The 23,651-nt window shown below is 42.9% G+C and overlaps 1 protein-coding gene across 1 annotated transcript in view; it reads right to left on the bottom strand.

Annotated features, from left to right (window-relative positions):
• The window catches only part of LOC147703285 (uncharacterized), a 243,233-nt gene that overhangs the window by 59,052 nt on the left and 160,530 nt on the right, over nt 1–23,651 (bottom strand). The window contains exon 7 of the mRNA XM_086929485.1: nt 22,496–22,561. Within this exon, the coding sequence (XP_086785611.1) occupies nt 22,496–22,561 (66 nt within the window). The remainder of the gene's footprint in view (nt 1–22,495; nt 22,562–23,651) is intronic.

Raw genomic sequence — 23,651 nt, 5'->3', positions numbered from 1 at the left:
TAAAAAAAATTGAGAATTGCCCACCTCAGGGTCCTATTTTTAGGATGCAAGTTGCCAAGTAAGGGCAAAAGCCTAGTTTGGCAGAACATACATTCCAATTTATACAGAATGAGTAAAAAAAATTGACAACTTATTATGCCCAGAATTTTCAAGCAGACATTGAACACTAGAACACATGGAAACTTTACGTTTCGTTCAAGCTGATATGATAGCTTTCAGAACACCTGCACACATGTGTAAACACAACAAATCTATTTATCCGGGTAATCACGGGTACATTAGGGTACATATATGTTGCATTCAAATAAGGTGACACAGTAATGATAGCATGTAATTCAGATTTATATACAAATGCTGAAATGTGTTTTGCATTTACTGAACAAATAATGACAACAGTACAGACTGCTGCAGTGAGAGAGTGTGCCCTATCTCAAGGGAAACAAATTAGTGTCATGAGCCCGGTACCGACCTTAGAGGTGGTTAGCAGAGCAAGCATTCCCAACTCTTATAGTGTGTGATTTGTGTTAATGTGTGCAGTCATATAATGAGTACCTTCATCATTGGAGCCAGAATGGATTCAGAGATTCAAAAGGTTGCTAAGGGAAGCACAAGGTGCTTTGGGAATAGGTGGCAAAGCTGAAAGAATGCTTGCCATGGGCTCAAGTCATTCATACATTGAGTTGTTTTACAGGATTTAAAAGACTTCCAGGATGAACAAAACAACGTCCAAGTAAAAGGCACCACCACCGGAGAGTAAAGGTAGCTCCGGCAAGATCTGGCTGGACCTCAAAAGTCAGGGATATGGTCCGAGAAAAGACTGTGAACAAGAAAAAATGTAGGCCATCTTACAAAGTGCCTGTCCTGGCTGGCCTCAATGTGATGCAACGATCTGGGACGATGTGTGGGTTCCTGCAGTGACACTGCATGCCTTGCCTTGGAATCGCTGCGGTGATCTCGGACTTTAGAGATCGGTGCACTCGATGCAGCGTGCAGCGATTTCTTGGACTACGGGCAAGCGCTGCGAATATTTCTCTGGCAATGTGCCAGAAACAGATGTGGATATGTCATGCTTCTCGAAGTTGTGTTACTTTTTCCAGCTCCCAGTGGCAAAAAGCCTCCAGAGGTCAAATACAACAGCTGGCATCTCTTAGCAGGTGAGAAATCCCAGCCAGGTAGTTCAGGGGAGCTGGTGGTGAAATGTTTGTGTCCCTGAGACTTCGTAACTGGGCCGCTACCTTGCGCAAGATTTTGATTGTGTCGCATTTTGTTTTTTCTTATGTTTTAAAAACCACGTGGCTGCATTGAGATCTGTTTTAAAATTGTAATTTGAATTAGTGAAGTGAACTGTACCTCGAATCGGAGAACGGTCACGGACATAGCCGGCGCTGACTCCCTAACGAGCCACGGGGTTCCTGCCAGCCAATCACTAAGGGCGGGGCGGAGAACTAGGTGGGGAATCAGTATTTGAAGGCGTCTTAGCGCGGGAGCGGGCACTTTGGTAACTGGGCCACTACCTTGCGCAAGAATTTGCTCGTGTCACATTTTGTTTTTACTTATGTTTTAAAAACCACTATGCTGCATTGAGATCTGTTTCAAAATTAAAATTTGAATTAGTGAAGTGAACTGTACCTCCTATCGGAGAACGGTCACGGACATAGCCGGCGCTGACTCCCTAACGAGCCACGGCGTTCCTGCCAGCCAATCACTAAGGGCGGGGGTGGAGAACTAGGCGGGGAATCAGTATTTGAAGGCATCTTAGCGCGGGAGCGGGAACTTTGGTAACTGGACGCTACCTTGCGCAAGAATTTGCTCGTGTCGCATTTTGTTTTTACTTATGTTTTAAAAATGCACTATGCTGCATTGAGATCTGTTTTAAAATTGTAATTTGAATTAGTGAAGTGAACTGTACCTCGAATCGGAGAACGGTCACGGACATAACCGGCGCTGACTCCCTAACAAGCCATGGGGTTCCTGCCAGCCAATCACTAAGGGCGGGGCGGAGAACTAGCAGAGAATCAGTATTTGAAGGCATCTTAGCGTGGGAGCGGGCACTTTGGTAACTGGGCCGCTACCTTGCGCAAGAATTTGCTAGTGTCGCATTCTGTTTTTACTTATGTTTTAAAAACCACTATGCTGCATTGAGATCTGTTTCAAAATTGTAATTTGAATTAGTGAAGTGAACTGTACCTCCTATCGGAGAACGGTCACGGACATAGCCGGCGCTGACTCCCTAACGGGCCACGGGGTTCCTGCCAGCCAATCACTAAGGGCAGGGCGGAGAACTAGGCGGGGAATCAGTATTTGAAGGCATCTTAGCGCGGGAGCGGGCACTTTGGTAACTGGGACGCTACCTTGTGCAAGAATTTGCTCGAGTCGCATTTTGTTTTTACTTATGTTTTAAAAACCTCTATGCTGCATTGAGATCTGTTTTAAAATTGTCATTTGAATTAGTGAAGTGAACTGTACCTCGAATCGGAGAACGGTCACGGACATAGCCGGCGCTGACTCTCTAACGAGCCATGGGGTTCCTGCCAGCCAATCACTAAGGGCGGGGGCGGAGAACTAGGCGGAGAATCAGTATTTGAAGGCATCTTAGCACGGGAGCGGGCACTTTGATAACTGGGCTGCGACTTTGCGCAAGAATTTGCTTGTGTCGCATTTTGTTTTTACTTATGTTTTAAAAACCACTATGCTGCATTGAGATCGGTTTTAAAATTGTAATTTGAATTAGTGAAGTGAACTGTACCTTGAATCGTAGAACGGTCACGGACATAGCCGGCGCTCACTCCCTAACGAGCCACGGGGTTCCTGCCAGTCAATCACTAAGGGCGGGGGCGGAGAACTAGGCTGGGAATCAGTATTTTAATCCTTAATGGCGCGGAAGCGCGCAGCGGGAGCGCCAGAGGTGCGCCGAAGGCTCACCAAAGGTGAGCCTATCTGCGCCGGTCCGCGCTAGTACGGGGTTAGGGGTGAGTCACTCTGCCCAACGTCTCATTTACTCCTCAGAAGACCTTTGCAGTTTGCAGCGGGCGCTGTCCCCATTAGAGCCAGCCATTAAAAACTGCCTCGACAAAAATAGAATTTATCAACGACGCGTCAGCTTCCCAGAAATATCGGTCAGCCGGGAACAGAAAGGCAACTCCACCTCTTCCAGGCAGGTAGCGCTCCTGCTGTATTATTTAAATACACGCTCTTTAGTCAAACATCAGTTAGAAATATTCACATTATTGACTACTGATCAACCAGATATCCTGTTTGTCACCGAAACTTGGCTGACCCCTGACTCCACACCTGATATTCTGGTGGCACTTCCCACCGATTACTATATTCTCCACATGGATCGTCCCCCTGGTAAATCGGGTGGGGAAGTGGCTGCAATTGTCCACTGCAACCACAAATTCATGACAATTTTGTCTTTTAATCTTGTGGCTGTGGACAATTTAGTCATCAAATTGGAATCTGATTCTACCTCACTGATTTGTGTTGTAATCTATAGGCCCCCTCAGCATATGCCTCTAGTTCCTCTCTTATTGAGTGAGCAAATAGCAAACATAGCAACCAACTATTCTAACATCATTATCATTGGTGATTTTAATTATTGGTTTAGTGATACACTTGGTGGTCTCCATTCACAGGAATTTACGGACTTATTAACTAACCTTAACTTAACTCAGCACCTATCGTTGCCAACACACAATAAGGGTCATATATTGGACCAAATCTGGACCACAAACCCTATCATTTCTGCTCTCATGGTACTCCCATGTCTGTGGTCTGATCATCACCTTATAACATTCCTGATGACTCTACCTCTTAGAACTAAGTATCCTCGGGTCGAGGGGGACCTAACAAGATGTTGGGGTACTCTTGATAGATTGGAATTTATGAACTCCCTAGCCAGCTCAACCCCAACGGTCACTCAAGACTTAAACACTTAAGATGCGCAGATCACTTCATGGCTTCAAACTGCCAGCGACAATTTTGTTTCCACTCAAGAAAATTAGGTGTAATCGCTGGGCTGATGCTCATAAATGGTTCTCTAGTGAACTAAGGGAACAGAAATTGTCACTCCGTCAAAAGGAGAGAAAATGGAGATTAAACTACGCCCCTGAAGATAAGCTCCTCTACAAAGAGGCGCCAAAAAGCTATAATAAAGCTATTAAGGCAGCAAAGGTAGATTATTTCTCCACCAGGATCTTGAACTCCAGCAATAAATCGAGAGAGATTTTCTCGATTGTGAATGAACTATCAAACGCTGATAGAGTTTTGCTCAAGCCCGCTCCCACTCAGGAGCTCTGTGACGATCTGAATATTTTTTTCTTTGATAAAATAGCCACAATTAAAGCTAGTATTTCATGCTCTTCCTAATTTGTACCCCCATTGGACACACCTATGAACATCCCACTGCTGAAACAGTTTCCCACAATTAGTCCTCAGGCGCTCCCCCTCCTACTGTCCAAAGAAGAAAAATCGGGCTCTCCGAGGGACTGATGTCCACCTTACATTTTGAGAGAATTTTTTTCAACCTTTCCACAACCTTTCCAACCTTTCCCTGTCTCTCTTGAATGCCTCACTGTTACAGGGCTGTGTCCCAAAATCATTTAAAGATGCAGTAGTGGTTCCTTTGGTAAAAAAACCTGGAGCAGATCCATCTAACTCCTCCATTTATCGTCCACTATCTTTACTCCCCTACTTGGCCAAAATACTGCACGCACATGTGCCTAAGTGTATGTCAGACTTCATGGAACAGTCTGGATATCTGGACCCCAACAAGCGGGTTTGCGCCCTGGCCACTCCACGGAGTCAGTCATACTGGCAGTATTGGACGATCTACACAGGAAGGCAGACTCCGGAACCCCTTAGGCCTTGGTACTCCTGGATTTGTCAGCCGCATTTGACACGGTGGACCATAAGATATTGGTGGACCGTGTCAGACGGACTGGGATCCAGGGCCATGCCTAGAGTGGATTATGTCCTTTCTGGAGGGCCGCACACAAGCAGTACGCCTGGCTAATTTCACAGCGCTTAGGCTGAACATCACTTGTAGGGTCCCTCAGGGTTCCTCCCTGTCCCCTCATCTATTCAATCTGTGCCTCCTCCCTCTGATCAAGTCCTTAAAAAATAGGAATGTGACTACATTCAACTACGCGGATGACTTACAACTCTCATTTACTATAGACAATTCTCCTAATTCTATCACCAATTTTCAGGAAACCATGTTACACATCCACTACTGGATGGACAACCATCATCTGAAGCTTAATCCTAGGAAGAATGAGGTGCTACTGATAGGGGGCAGCCATGTCTTCTGGGGCCCTCACTACTGGCAAGCAGAGCTTGGGCTTTCCCCTAAGCCATCTACCTCTGTGAAAAGTCTTGGGGTAACCATAGACAAAGATTTATCCCTGAAAACCCAAATAGGGACAGTGGTTTCAACATGTTTCTTTCAATTACGAAGGATTTATAAGATCCATCACCTGCTTACTCACGCAGTATTGATACAGCTGGTGATAGGGCTGGTATTGTCTCATTTAGACTATGCTAACTCAATTTACCTAGGGCTTCCATCCTGTCTGACTAAGCGGCTTCAGCTGGTGCAGAACCAGGCTGCAAGATTGATCCATCAGCAGCCCAGGTGGCACTCTGCCAGACCTCTTATAAACAAAATTCACTGGCTACCACTGCCTCAACGATCTGCATTTAAGACAGTTTGCTTAATTTTTAAAGCCCTAAATTGTCATAGTCCCATATTTATCAATAATTTGCTAACTAGGTAAACCCCTACTCGGGATCTTTGCCTCAAACATCTACAGTTGCTAGTCACTCTGAAATTCAAGCGGAAACGACATGGTGGATGCCGGTTTGCATATCTGCCCCACAGCTGTGGAACTCGCTTCCCTTGGAGATTCGATCCTGCACAGAACTACTGCGGTTCAGGAAACTTCTTAAAACTTGGCTATTTAAACAAGCACATGAGTAAGCCCTGCCTCAGTATGCGACCAGTCCAGAATAGCGCCATGAAACCTTGGTCTACGTGCGCTTTACAAATTTGTTATAACATAACATAACTTCAGAACAGGATTCAAGCTCAATTCAAGCCCTTGGAGATCTTCCTCAAGCAGGGACGACAGCAACCAGCAAAGTCCTTTCTCCTTTTCTTGGCAGCAAGTAGCCACTGCAGGCCAACCCCAGACAGCAAACTGTACAGGGGCAGTATTCCTCCTCAGCTTCTCCGGCTCTACTCCTTGGCATAGATCCCTCTTGATTCACAGAAGTGATCTAAAGTTCTGGGGTTTGGGCCCCAATACTTGTACAGTAAAATCCTTTGTTCGCTGGTGGCAGGGAAGCCCTGTGCCCAGTCAAAGCCAGTTCTGTCCTCTCTGGTGCAGCGTCCTTGCAGGAGGTGGAGACAGCATTGTGGAATGCAGAACAGGCACATTCAGGTGAAAGGAAATCTCCTCCTAGTACTCTAAATGCAGCCCTGGTCTATTAAGCCCAGCCCTGACTCATCCAGACTCTCTGGAGCCACTACTCCTCCTCAGCCCCTGTCATTCCAAAGCAAGACATGCAATACACAAACCTAACAGTTGGAGAAGCGTGGCTCAGTGGTTAGAGGCGGCAGACCCGGAAGCTGAGCTCGACCATGGACCAGGGTTCGATTCCCCGCCTCGGCGGGTCTCGGGCTCAAAATTCCACGGACTTGACAATTCTCGCTCTGGTGCCTACTCAACTCACGGGGTCACACTCTGCGACTCTGGGCAATAGCTTGCTTAATCTCCACTACGGCCCCTCGCGGCGGGATGCCTGGCTTTCACCTTGTGGACACCCTGCCGTGGTTTCTCACAGGGGAATACCAGGACGGGTTCCCTAAGCAAGCGCCGGGACGCTTACGGGCAGCTGTGCGCTTTACAAGTCCAGCACATTTACATTTACATTTACATTTACACACTGGATGGCTAAGCAAGAAAATACCTACTTTCTAAAAGTGGTATTTTCAAACACAGAATGTAAAAATCACCCTCACTAAAAGATGCATTTTAACACTCTGAGTTCAGGCATATCAACAATTATTTCCCTATCTTGTTCCGAGGGGTAGTTTAAAATTGTATAAGCAAACTCCCCATTCTATCCTATGAAACGGATAGCCTTGCAATAGTGAAAAACAAAATTGGCAGTAATTCACTATCAGGGCATGACACACATCAGGGCATGTACTACCTTTCGCATACACTGCACCCTGACCACAGGGGTTCCTTGGGTCTACCGTAGGGGTGACTGTCAATTAAGAAAAAGGATGGTTAGGGCCTGGCAAGTGGATGAACTTGCCAAGTTGACATGGCAGTACTAGACTCCACACAAGCGCTGCAACAGCAAGCCTGAGTTACATTTACAGGCTGCTCATGTGGGTGGAGAGCTCCAAGCCAATTAGCACCATTTGATTTAGAGGCCCTGGGCACACACGGTGCACTGTACTAGGGACTGACTTGTAAATCAAATCAGCCAATCATGGAAACACCATCCCATAACAACAATTTACAAATGGAGCACTTACACTTTGGCACTGAACAGCAGTAGCAAAGTGCCCAAAGCATCTAGACCAGCAAAATGAAGTCCAACACACAGCAAAAACACAGGAGGCAAAGGCAAAAATACAGGGGAAACCCATGCCAATGATGCCAGGTCTACTACACAGCATATGCTCTGGAAGGGGTAACCTCCAGGTCTGTATCCTGCAATCAGAAGGACTGTCAATGATACCTAACTCTGTTCTAGAAACAAATGTTGTCCAAACTTTAACAGATAATGTGTCAATTGTCAATCTGTCAAGATATACTTTGTCCAATCAACAGAAATCTGTGTTATGGTTTAAACTTCAGTCCAACATCCATGCCAGACTTTGCACAGATACATGTTGACTTGTTTAATTTTACTACATACCTTAAATTAAAGAAGCTTTTTGATGAGCAGCCAACTTATGTCTTACTTTCAATTGCACACACACTGGAATGTCATAGGCCCATACTATTATTGCTAGATGACCAGGCCGACCACCACCCTCTATGCTTAATCTACTTACTGATTTAGACAACTCCTCCAATCTCGATCTAGACACTTAGTTAAAACCCAAGTCTACTTTTATTCCTAACATACCATCTGACATCCTAATAGACATATTTTACAAGGGAATCACCAGTGAACTATACATACTGGAGGACAAATGTCATAAGGGAAACACATATATAAAAAAACAATCTGAGTATTATCATAAAGGAAGCAGACAAAGGGGAGAACATGGTAGTTATGAAGGACAGTGAATACATGAACGAGATTGATAGACGACTATAAGATGGTTTAGCCTACATTAGATTGACTAACAACCCACTGAAAAACATACCTAAAAAGATTGAATTCAGGTTGGCCCATTGCAAGATCTTTGTTGTATCAGTGCCATAGAATTCAAATTAATGTTTAATCCATCTCCACAGACGCCATTTATTTATATACTGCCAAAGATTCATAAAGCAGGGCACCAGGCAGACCCATGTTGATTTCTGAGTATATAGATTTTCTTTCGCAGCCATAATTGTACAGTTTGCCATCCTTTATACAAGATACAAAGGACCTTCTTAGCAAACTATAGGACATAGAATGGGTGGATAAATTGAAATTTGTAATGTTGGATTTCAATTCCCCATATACGTGTATTCCCTTGGGAAAGGACATACAAGATCTTGCCTCTACTCTTTTGGTTAGAGATACCACACTATATGAACATACTGAGATGATTCTAGATCTAACCAGACTTTTGCTTGAGAATAAAGTATTTTTTTAAAGCCGCAATTGGTTTTGACAGGCCCAAGGAGTTGCCATGGGTTCCAAAGTTGGTCCTTTATATGCCAACCTTTACATGGGCAATTTTAAAAAAGTAATTTGTGGTCACATCCCCCACCGGAGATTGTAGAACACATAGTATGTTGGAGAAGATATTAAGACAATATTTTTGTCATCTGGACAGGCAGTTTGACTCAGCTAACTCACTTTTTCAACATCTTAACAAGACCCTTACAACCTGACCTTTACACAGGTTAATCACAGCCAAATAGAATTTCTTGATGTTAACAAAATAGCTTCTAAACCTATTAGGAAACCCACTGCGTGCATTTCTACCAGCTTGAGCACCGTTTCATCCAGAGAGGTTATTCTGACAGCACTTTAGCCAAAGCAAGAAAGAGAATTGTGAACGCAGAATGCAATTCCCTTCTAAAATTCAAATCTAAAGTCTACAATACTGACCTGTTATTGGACCTGATAACTAAATACTGTACACAAAGTCATGATGTGTAAAAAACTTCTTCACAAGAACTGGCATATATTTAAGTCGGATTCTACCCCAAGTAAATACATATCTCCCAAACCTAAGGTTACAAATAAAAGGGGTACCACACTGAGAAAAATCTGGTGCCTATGTTACATCATCCCTAGCACCCACAAAGGGATTGGTTTGTAGTTCTTAGCCAAACCAAAGGGTTTCAGTAAATGTATGAGATGCAACGTCTGTCAATATGCAGCGGAAAAACAGACATGTTTCCAATATAACGCGGCAATTAAACTCCATATTCAGCAGTTGATAAACTGCTATAACAAAAATTAATATACTGTATTGTTTGTCAATGCCAAAATATATATGAGGGTAGCACTTACTGACACTTGAATGAATTGCTACAAGAGCATATAAGAAGCATAAAAAATAACAATACAAGTTACCCTTTTGCCACACAGTACAACATGACACATTCAGGATCTGAGCTGATTTGGATTAAATTTCATTGTATAGTGCATGTTGAGTGTGACCCTGGAGGTGGTGATAGGAACATGACCCTAATGAGTGCAGAAACCAAATGAATCACCAAACTTACGGCTGTTGATAGGGGCCTTAATAGCGATAGGGAACTGCATGTATTTCTCATGGATTACATTAACAATATTTCTTAGCTATCAATAGAAAATTACACAGGGTTAGAGATCCTATGAGCAGATATGTGAGGATTCTCATGTCAACAACTCAATGGTCTTATTGCCAGTTATTTATTTGATACACAATGGTAAGGCAACCCAAATTGTTATATGTTGTAATCTTGAACACCTTACTCTTCTGGATAATTTATTATGGCTAGCATTATGGCTTTGCACAGGGTATACTCTTTTTAAATAATATTGTGTGCTTTCAGAATTTAACTGTTAGGGGTACAATACACGACTAACCATGAACCACCATATTGTTAAAAGAGCTCAGTAAAAATATTGTTTTGAATATAAATATTCATTTTGGAGAATTTACTGTCTATGACCGATTTTAATATTTCATATTTATTCATATTGCTCACCCATACAATGTTATGCCCTTTCAGAATTTAACTGTTAACAGCTTAGCGAAAACACAGTGTTGAATATGAATACTAACGTTGGATAGCCTTTTCTATACTTTACTGTCTGCGGCCACAAGGAGTGGCTGGCTCTATTTTTCCACATTTACTCATATTGTCTATCTCTCACATCTGTTGTACATTATAACTAGCATGAATTGCTCACTCTGTGAACCACTCCAATATGGCTGAATCAAGGGCTTTCTGCCTATTACTCGGATCCTATACCTCTTACTTTATCGGGCTTCACAGTATTTTGCTGACTACTATATTTTTCTCCTTTTTTTACCTTTTTCCTTGCCCATTCATTGTGAATGTGACCCCGGTGAATACTCCTATGATTTCAATATACCATTATCTTCCAAATTTACATTACACTGTAGATGTTATCTTGTGGTCTTACTTGGCCTGGGGATTCATTATGTTCTCATTCATTATTCTTTTTTTTTTTCAATTTTATTTCTTTCCTTGACTCTCAACACTATTTTCAAATGCTGCACAGACTCAAGCATTGTAGTCTGCATGCAATTTTCACCTGGCCACGTTAGCAAATCTTATGATTATGTAATTCATTAGGGAGGGGTGTCTCTTTTTTCTTTCTATTTACTGATCACTTAAGTACATCGGCATCACGTTAGCGTCAGCTCCATTCTTCTGGGATGACAAGACTGCACGTGGACATTTCACGTTGAAAGGTAACTCGCCACGGCAATTTCATTATGCTCTTGCAAGTAATGCCCTCTATTTGTCGTGCCATGACAGTCTCTCATAGGGCTTATTATAATTATACATATCAAGTGGCCTTACATTGCTTATAGATGGTTTAAATGTATGTACTGTACTTGTTGGTTCATGCACAAGCCATTTTATGGACAAGGCGCTCACCTTTGACTTTAAGGATTTCAATTCCCACCACCTTGCAAAACGTATTTAGCACACAAAGGGGTTCTACATTGTTTTTCTCTTAAGGGTGTATTTGTTTTGACATTTTGCCACATTTATTTACAGTACTCTGTTTTATTACAAGCTTTGACAGCCAACCTAGAAGGGTAAAGGATTGCTTATTGCTCATGGAGACTGGTGCAGGAGTATCTCTATTCGACTCGAGTGGGCACTTGCCACACATAATTTTGAGACTCTGGCACTTTATTGCTACTTATAACACCATTTGTACAATAGTGAAATTCACCTTACTGTACACATTTTGAGGAGATAATTACATGTTTTTATCTCACAGGCAAAAGCTTATCAAAGACTCTGCCTGATCTTGTTAACTGCTACTCAGGGTTTGACATGCTCATACTCCTTTTGGTTAGATAGGTAAGACCTACACCATTTTGTGATCCAGATTTTAATATACATTATATTCTCTATACCTGCTGTCAGGATTATTATTGTGGGTGCCACCCAATTTATTATCAAGTACTTGTCTTTTATCCACTGCTGTCACATATTGAGTCACATATGAATTCTGGACCATCTACAGACATTCATGGTCCACAGGTGAGATTTGTCAGAGTAATAATGTGGTGACACCACGTACATGCTCTTGTACTTACATTATTTTCTCTCCCACCCCCCTTTTGTCTTTTTACATAATCATGGTTTTTGGAATCCCAGTTGTTTTCACTGTACTTCCCCTGATACGTATTGATGGAGACCTACATTTGCGTCTTTGGACCACAGGCCAGTACTGTGATGTATGAAGAATTACCTCCCCAACCTAGCTTACCACACTCTGTAGAGGGACATTAGTCTTATGTTTCTCTTACCTCCATCAATAGGTTACTTAAGGCTCTTGATTAGTAGAAGACTACGTTTACAACAGAGGTTTTCTTCACAACATTGGATGCAGGAATTGATCCATTGGTATCTGATGGCTAGGATCTTTTCCTTGCACGATTCTTGTAATGTTTGGCAATGTAGCCGACTTAATATGTTAACTTTTGACTAATTTTTCTTGCTGTGAAGTAACCATGCTTATTACACTTTGGGTTCTCTGTGTTAACCAGATATTGGCTCTCCAAATCTTGTAACTTGCAAATTGCTTACCAGGATATTTATACTTGCCTAGGTCAGCACTTCTTTCATCTGAGTCTATCTAGGCATGTTTTACTCTTATGCATGCACTGGGTGGATGTTGGTGTAGGTGGTTACTTTGTCGGACTAGAAGTCTCAAACCTTGGATTTCACATTTTCCACAACTTAGATGATCACTTCAAAGACGCCTCATCTTTATTCATTGTTATCTATAGAAAACTCCTCACTTCTACTTACTTTACACACTTTGGGATTTAACGTTACTCATCACATGCTTTAAAATTCTTACAGAATCTTTTGGGAGCACGGGTGCAGGAGCCCCTTCCTTTCTAGGGCATGCAAGTACAGATGAAACTTGTATTCTTGAAAAATGTATGTAAAGATACACTTAGGTGATCAGATGTTTATACTCATTTACAGCCTTGAAGAGGTCACTTTGTGACAAAACATGTGTTGATTGTTTTCTCCTGTTTTCAACAAGTTTATACCGATGATCACAGTTACCTGGCTTCTGTCTGCAATAAATTACAGATTTGAAATTCTATAAGAATCCTCACTTTATGGGCTGACTTTGTATAAACTCCCATTGAGTGCTTTACTATCTTTGTTTAAACAACAAAAACATGGTAGTATTTAATTTAGATGCTGGGGCCTTGACGTTTGGGCGTTAATGGCAACCTTGTGTTCTCCACTTATATTACATATGTTTTGGATGAGTTCTAAAATGTATGTAGATAAAAGAGCAGAGTTCAAGTTCAAGTTCAAGTTCAGTAATATTTATAGCACACTACTCACCCAGAGGGTTTCAAGGCGCTTGAGTGAGAGTGGGTGCATCATTTATCGAATAGCCAGGTTTTTAGCTGCTTTCTGAAGGAGAGGTGGTTCTGTGTGAGGCGGAGGTGAGCGGGGAGAGAATTACAGTTTTTGGCCGCTAAATAGGAGAAAGATCTTCCTCCCATGGTGGAGCTATTGATGCGCGGGATTGTGGCGAGGGCTTGATTGGATGAACATAGTTGGCGGGTGGGTGTGTAGAAGGATAGTCGTTTGTTGAGGCATTCGGGTCCTAGGACGTAGAGGGCCTTGTGTGCGTGGGTGAGGAGACGGAATGTTATTCTTTTGTTGACGGGAAGCCAGTGGAGATCCCTCAGATGACCGGAAATGTGAGCTTGACGGGGGATGTCCAGTAAGAGTCTGGCTGAGGCGTTTTGGATGCGTTGGAGTTTTTTCTGTAGTTTGGCTGTGGTTCCGGCGTAGAGGGTGTTTCCATAATCTAGTCTGCTAGTGACTAATGCGTGGGTGACTGTCTTTCTTATTTCGGTGGGGATCCAGCGGAAGATTTTTTTGAGCATGCGAAGGATGTTGAAGCATGAAGATGAGACGGCGTTGACTTGTCTGGCCATCGAGAGGGAGGAGTCTAGGATGAAGCCCAGGTTACGTGCATGATCTGTAGGTATGGGTGCTGTACCCAGGGCCGGTGGCCACCATGAGTCATCCCAGGTGGAGGGGGATGATCTAATATGAGGACTTCCGTTTTGTCCGAGTTAAGTTTTAGATGGCTGTTCCTCATCCATTCGGCTACTTCTTTCATACCTTCGTGTAGATTGGTTTTGGCGGTGTTAGGATCTTTGGTGAGGGAGAGGATCAGCTGGGTGTCGTCTGCGTAGGAGATGATGTTGAGGTTGTCTTGTCGCGCGATGGATGCAAGAGCACTCATGTATACATTGAAGAGGGTGGGACTGAGTGATGATCCTTGTGTTACGCCGCAGATGACTTCGGTTGCCTCTGATTTGAATGGGGGGAGGCGGACTCTTTGGGTTCTACCGGCGAGGAACAAGATGATCCAGTCCAACGCTTTTCCTTGTATTCCGATGTTGCTGAGGCGTTGAATGAGGGTGTTATGACAGACTGTGTCGAAGGCGGCGGAGAGGTCAAGTAGGATGAGGGCAACTGTTTCTCCGTTGTCCAGTAGTTTTCGGATGTCGTCTGTGGCAGCGATGAGGGTGGTTTCGGTGCTGTGTTTGGCTCGGAAGCCGGACTGTGAGGGGTCAAGTGAAATATTGGATTCAAGGAAGGCGGCGAGCTGGCTATTGACGGCTTTCTCGATGACTTTGGCCGGAAAGGGGAGGAGTGAGATGGGGTGGTAGTTTTTAAGTTCAGAGGGGTCCGCTGTGGGTTTTTTCAGAAGGGCGCCGAGTTCGGCATGTTTCCAGCTTTCTGGGAAGGTAGCGGAGTTGAAGGAGCAGTTGATGACATCGCAAAGATGGGGTGCGATGATGGAGTCTGCTTTGTTGAAAATGTGGTGGGGACATGGGTCGGTTGGCGATCCTGAGTGGATGGAGTTCATCAGGCGGATGGTGCCTTTAATTGTGATTGGGTTCCAGGCGTAAAGGTTGTGAGAGTGCTGTTTAGGATCGGAGGTGGGTTGAGTGGGTTGTTCTTCGGACAGGTTTCCAAAGCTGTTATGAATGTCGGCGATTTTGTTGTGGAAGAAGGAGGATAGGGAGTCGCAGAGGTCTTGGGAGGGAGTGATGTCGTTGGTGCCGGCGGTGGGGTTGGTAAATTCTCTGACGATATCAAATAATTCTTTGCTGTTGTGGGTGTTGTTGTCGAGTCGATCCTTGAATGCAGATTTCTTGGTGGATCGGATCAGTTGGTGGTGTTTGCGGGTGGCGTCCTTGAAGGTTGTCAGGTTGTTAGGGGTTGGGTTTTTTCTCCAGGTTTTCTCGAGGGTGCGACATAGCTTCTTGGATTTCTTAAGGTCATCGTTGAACCAAGGGGCCTTTTTGCTACCTTGTTTGATCTGGTGGTTTTTCAAGGGTGCTAATTCGTCAGCGCTGTGGGTGATCCATTGTGTGAGTTTGGTGGCAGCTTGGTTTGGGTCCGATGATATGGTGGGGGGGTTTTGGTTAAGCGATGTGAAGAGTTGGTCGGTGGTGATTTTGTTCCAGTTTCTTCGAGGAATAGGTTGTGGTGGGATGTGGGTCGTGATCTTTTTGTAGCTGAAATGAACGCAGCTGTGGTCCGTCCAATGGAGAGCCGTGGTGTGATCGAAGGAGATGTGTTTGCTGGAGGGGAAGATAGGGTCGAGCGTGTGTCCGGCAAGGTGGGTGGGGTTGTCAACAAGTTGTTTGAGTCCAAGATTTGCGAGGTTGTCCAGAAGGGTGGTGGTGTTGTTATCGTTATTCTTTTCCAGGTGGAAGTTGAGGTCTCCCAGTAAAATGTAGTTCTCGGAGGCGAGGGCATGTGGGCTGATGAAGTCAATGATGTCTTCATTAAATTGTGTGCGGGTTCCTGGTGGTCTGTAGATGAGGGTGCCTCTAAGTGTGGTCCTGGGAGTCACCAGTCACAGTTTCAAAGTAGCTGCCAAACTAAACTCCAGTTTGCTAATCATTCACAGGTTTATTGAGTCACCGAGTGAGGAAAGCTTAGTTTGTGTACCGCATGGGGAGATGGTGCTATGTAGCAGTCCTGCTATAATTAAAAACCAGGAATTTTGTGTTACAGGACCAGTGGTTAGTTTGAAGAAAACTAAGGGCAGGGGCTGCAAGTTTTGCTCAGATGCCATTGCTGCTGTTATCGAAGGTTAGGGTGCGAATACCAAGGCTGGGCAGTTTTGACTGCACCTCAAGCTTCCTTCTTACACCACCAAGCATTCCCTGCCCCTTTCGTGCAGGTTTTTTTTCTTCCTCACTTTCTTAGTCACTGGTTTTATGTCTTTCTATCCATCCTTCTTTTATCCTTCTGTGTTTACTCTTCTCACTTTTTGTCTGGATCAAAGTCTGATGAGGAAAAAGGCATTCACCGGCTTAAAATAAGCACTTTACATGACTGAAATGACGCTGCTCACCGTTTCCTCAGTCGTGCTTGAAAATCTAGCCACTTTATTTTATAGTGATGAATTGGGAGTAGGCCAGGTTTTCAGGGTGAATATAAAGAACATTCATTGATCTTGGGGCAGAGTATTCAGAAAATTCCTCTTAAATACCACTGAATGTTCATGTTTTTGAGGCTACACCAGCAAATATGAGCAATGTCCTAATGTTTTTTTTTTTATGGGAGGCTATGGAAGTTGGTGAGTATTTACAGAGAAAACTCCCAACAGCATTCGTGCATGCTTCTGAATTTGATGATTAGCCTGAGTGATATGATTAATACAGTCTTTTACTAACCTTGCTAGCTTTCCATTTAGAAAAAATACTTTAATGAATCCAAATCTTGCATATCCACATGCTGTGGTAACCACTGTTAATTTAAAGGCACACCTTCACTATCATTGGAATGATGAAAGGCAGCAAAATCTCATCTGACATTTGACCCTGTTACCTAATTCAAATGTACTTTTTCCTGGCCCTTGGAAGAATATAAGTCAGCCCCACCGGAAATGGAACATGTGATCTGCAGAGTAAGATAGGTCCCTGTAAAAGATACATTAATATTTCCATCTGCCTCATTGAATCTGACATGCGCTAACATGCTCTGCACGAATATGTTTGTCACAATTTATTAACCCAGCTAACTTGCTGCCATCAGGGTTTTGATCTTTACGTTAACAATAGCTCTATGCAGCAGGTATCATAACCAGTCCAACCTTAGAATTAGCATTAGAACTTGTGCCCTGCAAGTTACAAAGAAATTTCGGCAGCTGACACATAAACTTGCTCAGTTATCTGACTTGGATTAATGCCATAGGCCTGCAAGTTTCAGAAAGAAACCATAATCTCCTACATTAGCTCCTGAGCTATCTACCTAGAATTTAAACATTGCGACCCATTGTCGCATACAGATCTCAGTAGCAGATAGGTTTACTTACAGAGCTAGACTACTGGATTTAGAATTTGGGACCTGAAAGTTACATTTTAGTTCCAGCCATTCATGCTTTAACACATTCATTATGTTTCCCCTGCACACCACTTGCGCTGTGCTTTTGTGAAATCTTTTGTACTTTAATATAAATTTTAAGAGGGGCTTAACTCCCGCCCACTTGCTTTCCTTGCTTTTTATTACCTTCTATGCTTACCGCTTTCTTTTCCTGTCACTATCGGCTGTAGCATACTATTTCCTGTTGTTTCCGCATGTTGTTCCTCGTGTGCTTCTCTTATCAGTTTCCCGGGGCCAAAGTACTGTTTCCATCCAATTTTGTGAAACGATTTTTTAAGGTAATGCCTGCAGATCACTTGCTTTATGTTTGTTTTTATTTTTAAAGTGCTGGCATTTCTTTTTAACCCTAGCCTCACTCTTAACCAGCTCTGTTCTTTTTGTTTGCCTTTGGTTTCCCCAGCGCATGTCACAGCCCCTCCCCTGTAAATGCCATTCCTGCAAAGACCACCCTCGCTTGTTTTTTATTTCCGGTGCTCGAATTTCCCACAGCAGGTTGCAGACGTGTAGTCTCTACCAGTGCTTTGGCTGCACAGTACTTGCGCTGTGCATGTTTTTATTTTTAAAGCGCTGGCATTTCTTTTTAATCCTAGCCATGCTCTACACCAGCACTGTTCATTTTGTTTGCCTATTATTTTCCCAAGCTCACACCACAGCCCCTCCATCTGTAAACACCATTTTTGCAATGGCCTCCCTCGCTTGTTTTTTATGTCTGGCCTTCGGAATTCCATAAGCATATTGCAGACCTGCAGTCTCCGCCAATGCTTTACATGCACACTTCAAAATGTGCCCTGGAACACATCCAGCACTAAATAGGCATATTTTATAGCTGCATGTGGGAAAGTAAGGAAATATTTACAGCTTGTAAAACAAAAGTTCAAAATGTATTGATTGATTGATTGTGTATTGATATGAATATTTTTGTAGCAGTTTTATATCCTGTAGCTGCTTTTATAAATCATTAGTGGGAACACATGATTGTGGTCGGCTCTTCTCGATTAACTGCGTGCACTTTAGGAATGTTTCCAGAGTGGTTGGAGACTGCTTTGTGTAATGAAGTGTTCCAGCTAATGAAGGCTTTTCACAGTGTGGGATGATTATTATTGTCTAGATTAGAAAATGAGGAATGGCGAAAGGACAGAAACTAAAACGTACCAATTTGCAGGTGACAGATTGCGGAATTTTTAGCAGCATTCTGCTTTCAGCTGGCACAGTGGCTGCAGTCCCCGCTACTGCAGTACCCACCGTGTAGATTTCGCGCTCTTTATACTGAGCATGGCAGACACAATCTGGGCACTCCCTCTCTCCATGGAGCACGCTGAGGTAATGGCTTTATGACAACTTCTCTTTCCATTGAGCAGAATGGCATCATGGCAAAACTGCCAATGGGTTTGGCCGGCTTCCAGGGAGATGTGTCAATGAACTCCTGTCAGGAAGCTTCTAGGTAAAACATAACTAATGAAACCGAGCTGTTCTGACTGCCTGCTTGGGATTATATTGCGTACTTTGAACTCGAAACCTGCAGCCATATGTGATTGATCGCCAGTGGCTACTTGCAAAGGTTCCAGCCATACGTAGTCTGCATCAGGGCTGCCTTCTCTGGCGGGTTCACCATCCGAGCTTGTCTCATTTCAAGCTTTGCTAGCCGTGGTATATCCAGAAAAGAGACTAATAATTCAGCAGGAGGAAAACTTTGATAACTGGGGATTCATAACATTATTGTTTCATACAAAATATCTTGTATCAGTGTATCCGTTTCTCCGTAACTAAATCTTTAAAACAGACGTTGCAAAAATGTGCACTTATGTCTGAAGCTGAGAGAAATGTTTCTTAAACAGGTATTTCTTTAAACAAAAACGTACTAGTACTTACATTTTTTTACCACGACCAAACGGAGCTGCAGCAAACATATGTTCACACAGAAATTTCTCATAATTTACTTTGTCACCAGCATATCTTGTGTTTTTGATTCACAGCTAATGTAGTGGAGCTGGTTTTCACGATAGTTAAGAGTTGGTGTGCATGGTGTTTTTTGTGCATGATGGTTGACGCACTGACAGACTTCGAAGTTTGAGCACCTTTGTTGTTTTTACCGACACTTCACACATTAAACAGATTTTTATCCTTCAACGTCCCCACGCTTCCTTTAGCCGGCTCCGTATAAGTGGGCATGGCCTCCCACACTTTTCCAAGCACAGTGGGGTTGCTCGTTTAAACCGTGGGCCTCATTTATGAAAAGTGACGCATCGCCGCGAGAAAACAGCGATGCGTCACTTTTCATTGGGCCCCCCTTGCGACATCAATGATGCGTCATATTTATAGTATGACGCATCATGTCGCAAGGAGTTACAGATACGTCAGTATTTCTGACGTATCTGTAGGCGCAAAAATGACGCATTGCTGGAGTGTGTCACAAAAGTGACGCAACTCCAGCAATAGGTCATTACAAATGGGCAAGTCCCATGTTAAATGTGCCTGCATCAGTCTTTCGCCAGCCATGAGGCCGGCGTAAGATATTGACGCATTTGCGTCCTAGAAGTGGCGCAGTGAAATCTTATAGATTTCACTGCATCACTTCTACGACCCTTTCTTGTGTTGGAACGCCCCCACCTGCATACATTATACCTGGTGTACATATAATGTGGCGCAGGGGTTTACAGAGTGACGCATCTACCTAGATGCGTCACTTTGTAAATATGGTGCAACAAGGCACATTTTTAACGCCGTTGGTGCTACAAAAAGTGCAAAAGTGACGCAAGGGCTCATAAATCAACCCCCCGTGTGTCTTGGAGTGAAACTCTAAATATTACATCAGGGAACTAACAGCTGTGTGAAGGTGGCAAAAAAGAGGCATGGGGAAGCGTTTTATTATCCTTCTTCTATCAGACAGCTTTTTATCCTTCTTTTATCCCTGCACTTCCACCTCTATCTGTCTCCGAATAAGTGGGCGAGGCCTGCAACACTTTTCTAAGCACGGCAGGGTTGCTCCTTTACACTGTATTCCTTGGAGTGGAGCTCCAAATTTGATATCAAGGAGCTATCAGCTCTGTGATGGTGGCGAAGAAAGGAGGCTTGGGACAGCTATTCATTCAGCCGGCTTATGGCCATCTTTGGGGACCAAGGTGAGTGCAAAGCTTAACTCCCATCCCAAGTATAGTCCCTGCACCTTTCCGCTACCCCTTTTTCCATATATCACCACCCTTCTTTCAAACCCATCTATTTTTGCCCACCTGTATAGCCTCCCATCCCTCTGCAGCCATTTTCGGGCCCATCTGTTTTCCTACACCCGTCTTAGTCTTTTACTATCTGGCTCCTTCCTTACTTCCCATTGTCCTTACTTTTCCAGCCTCCTTTTCTGATCCATACATCAAGCTAAACTCACAACAAATGCCTTATTTTGCATGATTTCCTACCTCTATTACGTCCTTTCCGTACAGCTTCCTTTACACTCCCAGAAGCTTTCCCCTCATTTACCCTCTTCCATTTCCAGAGACTTTATTTTCTGCTTGCTCCCCTCTCCTCTCCGTGCTCATGGAACCCTCTCTTGCGGAGAGCTGGAGACATACATAGATGTACTTGTGAATTGTTTATCAGTGCTTATTGTTAAGCCTCGAGACCTGGTATGGGAAAGGATCTGGGTAAGTGGTAAAAATCAGTGCATCCACTCCTGGCAGCACCGGAGGCTCAGACATACAACCGGGGGGACAAATCATTGTATCCACTCCTGCTTCTTTCTTTAATGTTCCGTATCATTGCTAAAGCAGTTTTAATGCTTGCACTAACCCCTTAGATTAGGTATAAAACTGCACCTTGTCGACTACCTCCCCGGTGACTACTCCCACAGCTTCCCTAAGAGGTACACACATAACCATCTTTTTGTTAATTAGAAAGTTGAAAACTAATGCATTTACTAATGCTTGTTCTAATTGTAAACCTACCTGTTAGCTACACAGATATCAATTGCTAAATTGCTTAATTAATACTTGATCTCACAGTGCAACTCTTTTCAGAAATGCATAATTTACAGATAGCCCCTACACTGATACATTTGCAGATCTGGAAAGGCAATGTTATTTTGAACTGAACTACCATCTCATCATCAAGACAAACAGGCAGCTCTCTTAATGCAGGTTAATCATCATCTGGTCTTTATCTGGACTGCTAATACCTAATACGATGGCATCCATCAACCTCCCATGAATCAGCAAGTTTGCCTGCCACGTAGCAGACATTTGTATCTTAGTAATTGGATAACCACAGAAGTGGAAGTGAGACAACTCCATAGTCCCCTACAGTATACGTGAGAGAAACCAATATTAGATTCGGGTTGGTGGATATACACCCCTATACTGAAAGAAGGGAGAACCAGTTGTGGACCCTTACTTAAGCGCCAACGAGTGCCAGAATGCTGGCGATATTTTCCCCCCAAAATCTGAATGTTTCAATAAAGACCTCAGTATGGCAGATCGACATTGCCATGAGATACTTTTTTGGCAAATTGTTATGGCTCCTAGCCCTGGCTAACCAGGTTGAACAACAAATATGAATGTAGGTTCTTGTATGGGATTTTGCCTAAGGTGTTTACAGCGAATGTACACTTATTAGAATCTAAATTCATATCTTTAAAATAAATTTAGCTGAAGACGCCCCTCTTTCTTATGCCATTGTTCACAGCTTTAATGTGCTCCCCTATAGAGATCTGTGAATAAAACAGAGGCTTAAACCTGCTGCATTTACTGAACCTGCCATCATTTTGAAATGGGTAGAAATGATTAAGAATGAATTCGGAAGTAATAGTGGCCGCCATTAAACTCGGCATGCTAATTCATTCTAGAATGTTACATGTTACTCTAGATCGTACTATATGTCACTAAGGTCATTGCAAGACGCTCAATATCACTGCAATGTGGTGAATTAACGTGAAGTTCTAGGCAGCTCTAATGTTTGAACAAAAGTCTAAATGGCCTGGAATAATCTTTGTGACAGATGGAAGAGTGTCTTATTGGATAGCCAATCGGCCAAAGACTACTGACAATTTGATTTCTCAACATGATACACTTAAATTGATAGCAGTGCTCTATGAGGAAGTCAAACAATATTAACACATTTCTTTCTAAATAGTTTGACAGTGGTACACAGTGGTTTGGAGGACTTACCAGTACAGAGCAAAGGACGTACTTGGATACAACAGCCAGGAGATTTTTGATCGCGGGTATTTCGTTCTGAAATAATAAATGATCAAAAGAGAAATATAGATGCATCTTCATTCTGTTCTATAGAAAAAATCATGCGAATATGTCCCCACTCAACACCATCTTCCAACCCCCGTCTTATTTATTGAATTTCATGAAGCTAGCCCCCAATGTCTGAAGCACACAATTATCACTGAGATTGATCAATTATTTCACCTTCCAATAGATATACTTTCATCTATAATAATTACATGAAGTTGCTTTCCATAGAGCTTCATTCCCTCAATGCTTAGAAAGCTACACTGTCATAAAATCAGAGTCATTCCAAGATGTCACTTTGCAGAATGTCACAGAACATGTAGCAAAAAGAACCTAAGGGGTCTTAGTATGTAAATTCATTCTCTTCATGGTGGGGGTACTTTATGCTACAAAGAACTCAGAAATATTTCATGAATCTATACACTCGCCCCTTTTGCCTGTTGTAATCTTTTATAATAAATCTTTCAGCCCCGTCTTATGGTTCACCACAATATATATCCAACAGTATCCCATTTTTCCTCCCAATATTAAACACCATTTGCTTTTGAAAGCAAATGCATTCATGCAAGCCCCAAGGATCATAATTACTACTGATAGATGCCTAATGAATTAGAACTGACTACTTCTATATGATCACTGTGTTTCATAAGAAATATACTTTATTAAATTATTGCAGCAACTACATTGAAGGGGTTGCAAACTGTTACCTACCAAGAACAAGCATTTGCAATGCAATAGGTATCGCATTCACATACGTTTGAGCTATTAGCATTGTAAATGACAATGTCTTTTATTTATGTTTTGGGTTTTAAAACATAAATAGCAGGTGTTGTCCTTTACAATACTAATAGCTTGAACTCTCACAAATGCGAGACCTTTAGAATTGCAATAGAGGGCATCCTCTCGACCGCTTGTTAGATTATAAATTTCAGAGGAAGAGACCGGCCTGCGAGCTCTTCAACGTAGTGATAAATAGAGCAGTACAGAAGATGTGTAAGTGTTGTAAAGTACACAGACACAAAGTGTGAAGTGAGAGTTACATATGGTCTGAGCTAAAAACATGAACAAAGCACTCCAACAC

The sequence above is a fragment of the Lissotriton vulgaris genome, chromosome 7 (genome assembly GCF_964263255.1).
Source record: "Lissotriton vulgaris chromosome 7, aLisVul1.2, whole genome shotgun sequence".
NCBI lineage: Eukaryota > Metazoa > Chordata > Amphibia > Caudata > Salamandridae > Lissotriton > Lissotriton vulgaris.
Note: the sequence above shows the minus strand (reverse complement) of the source record. Positions and strands in the feature narration are given on the sequence as shown.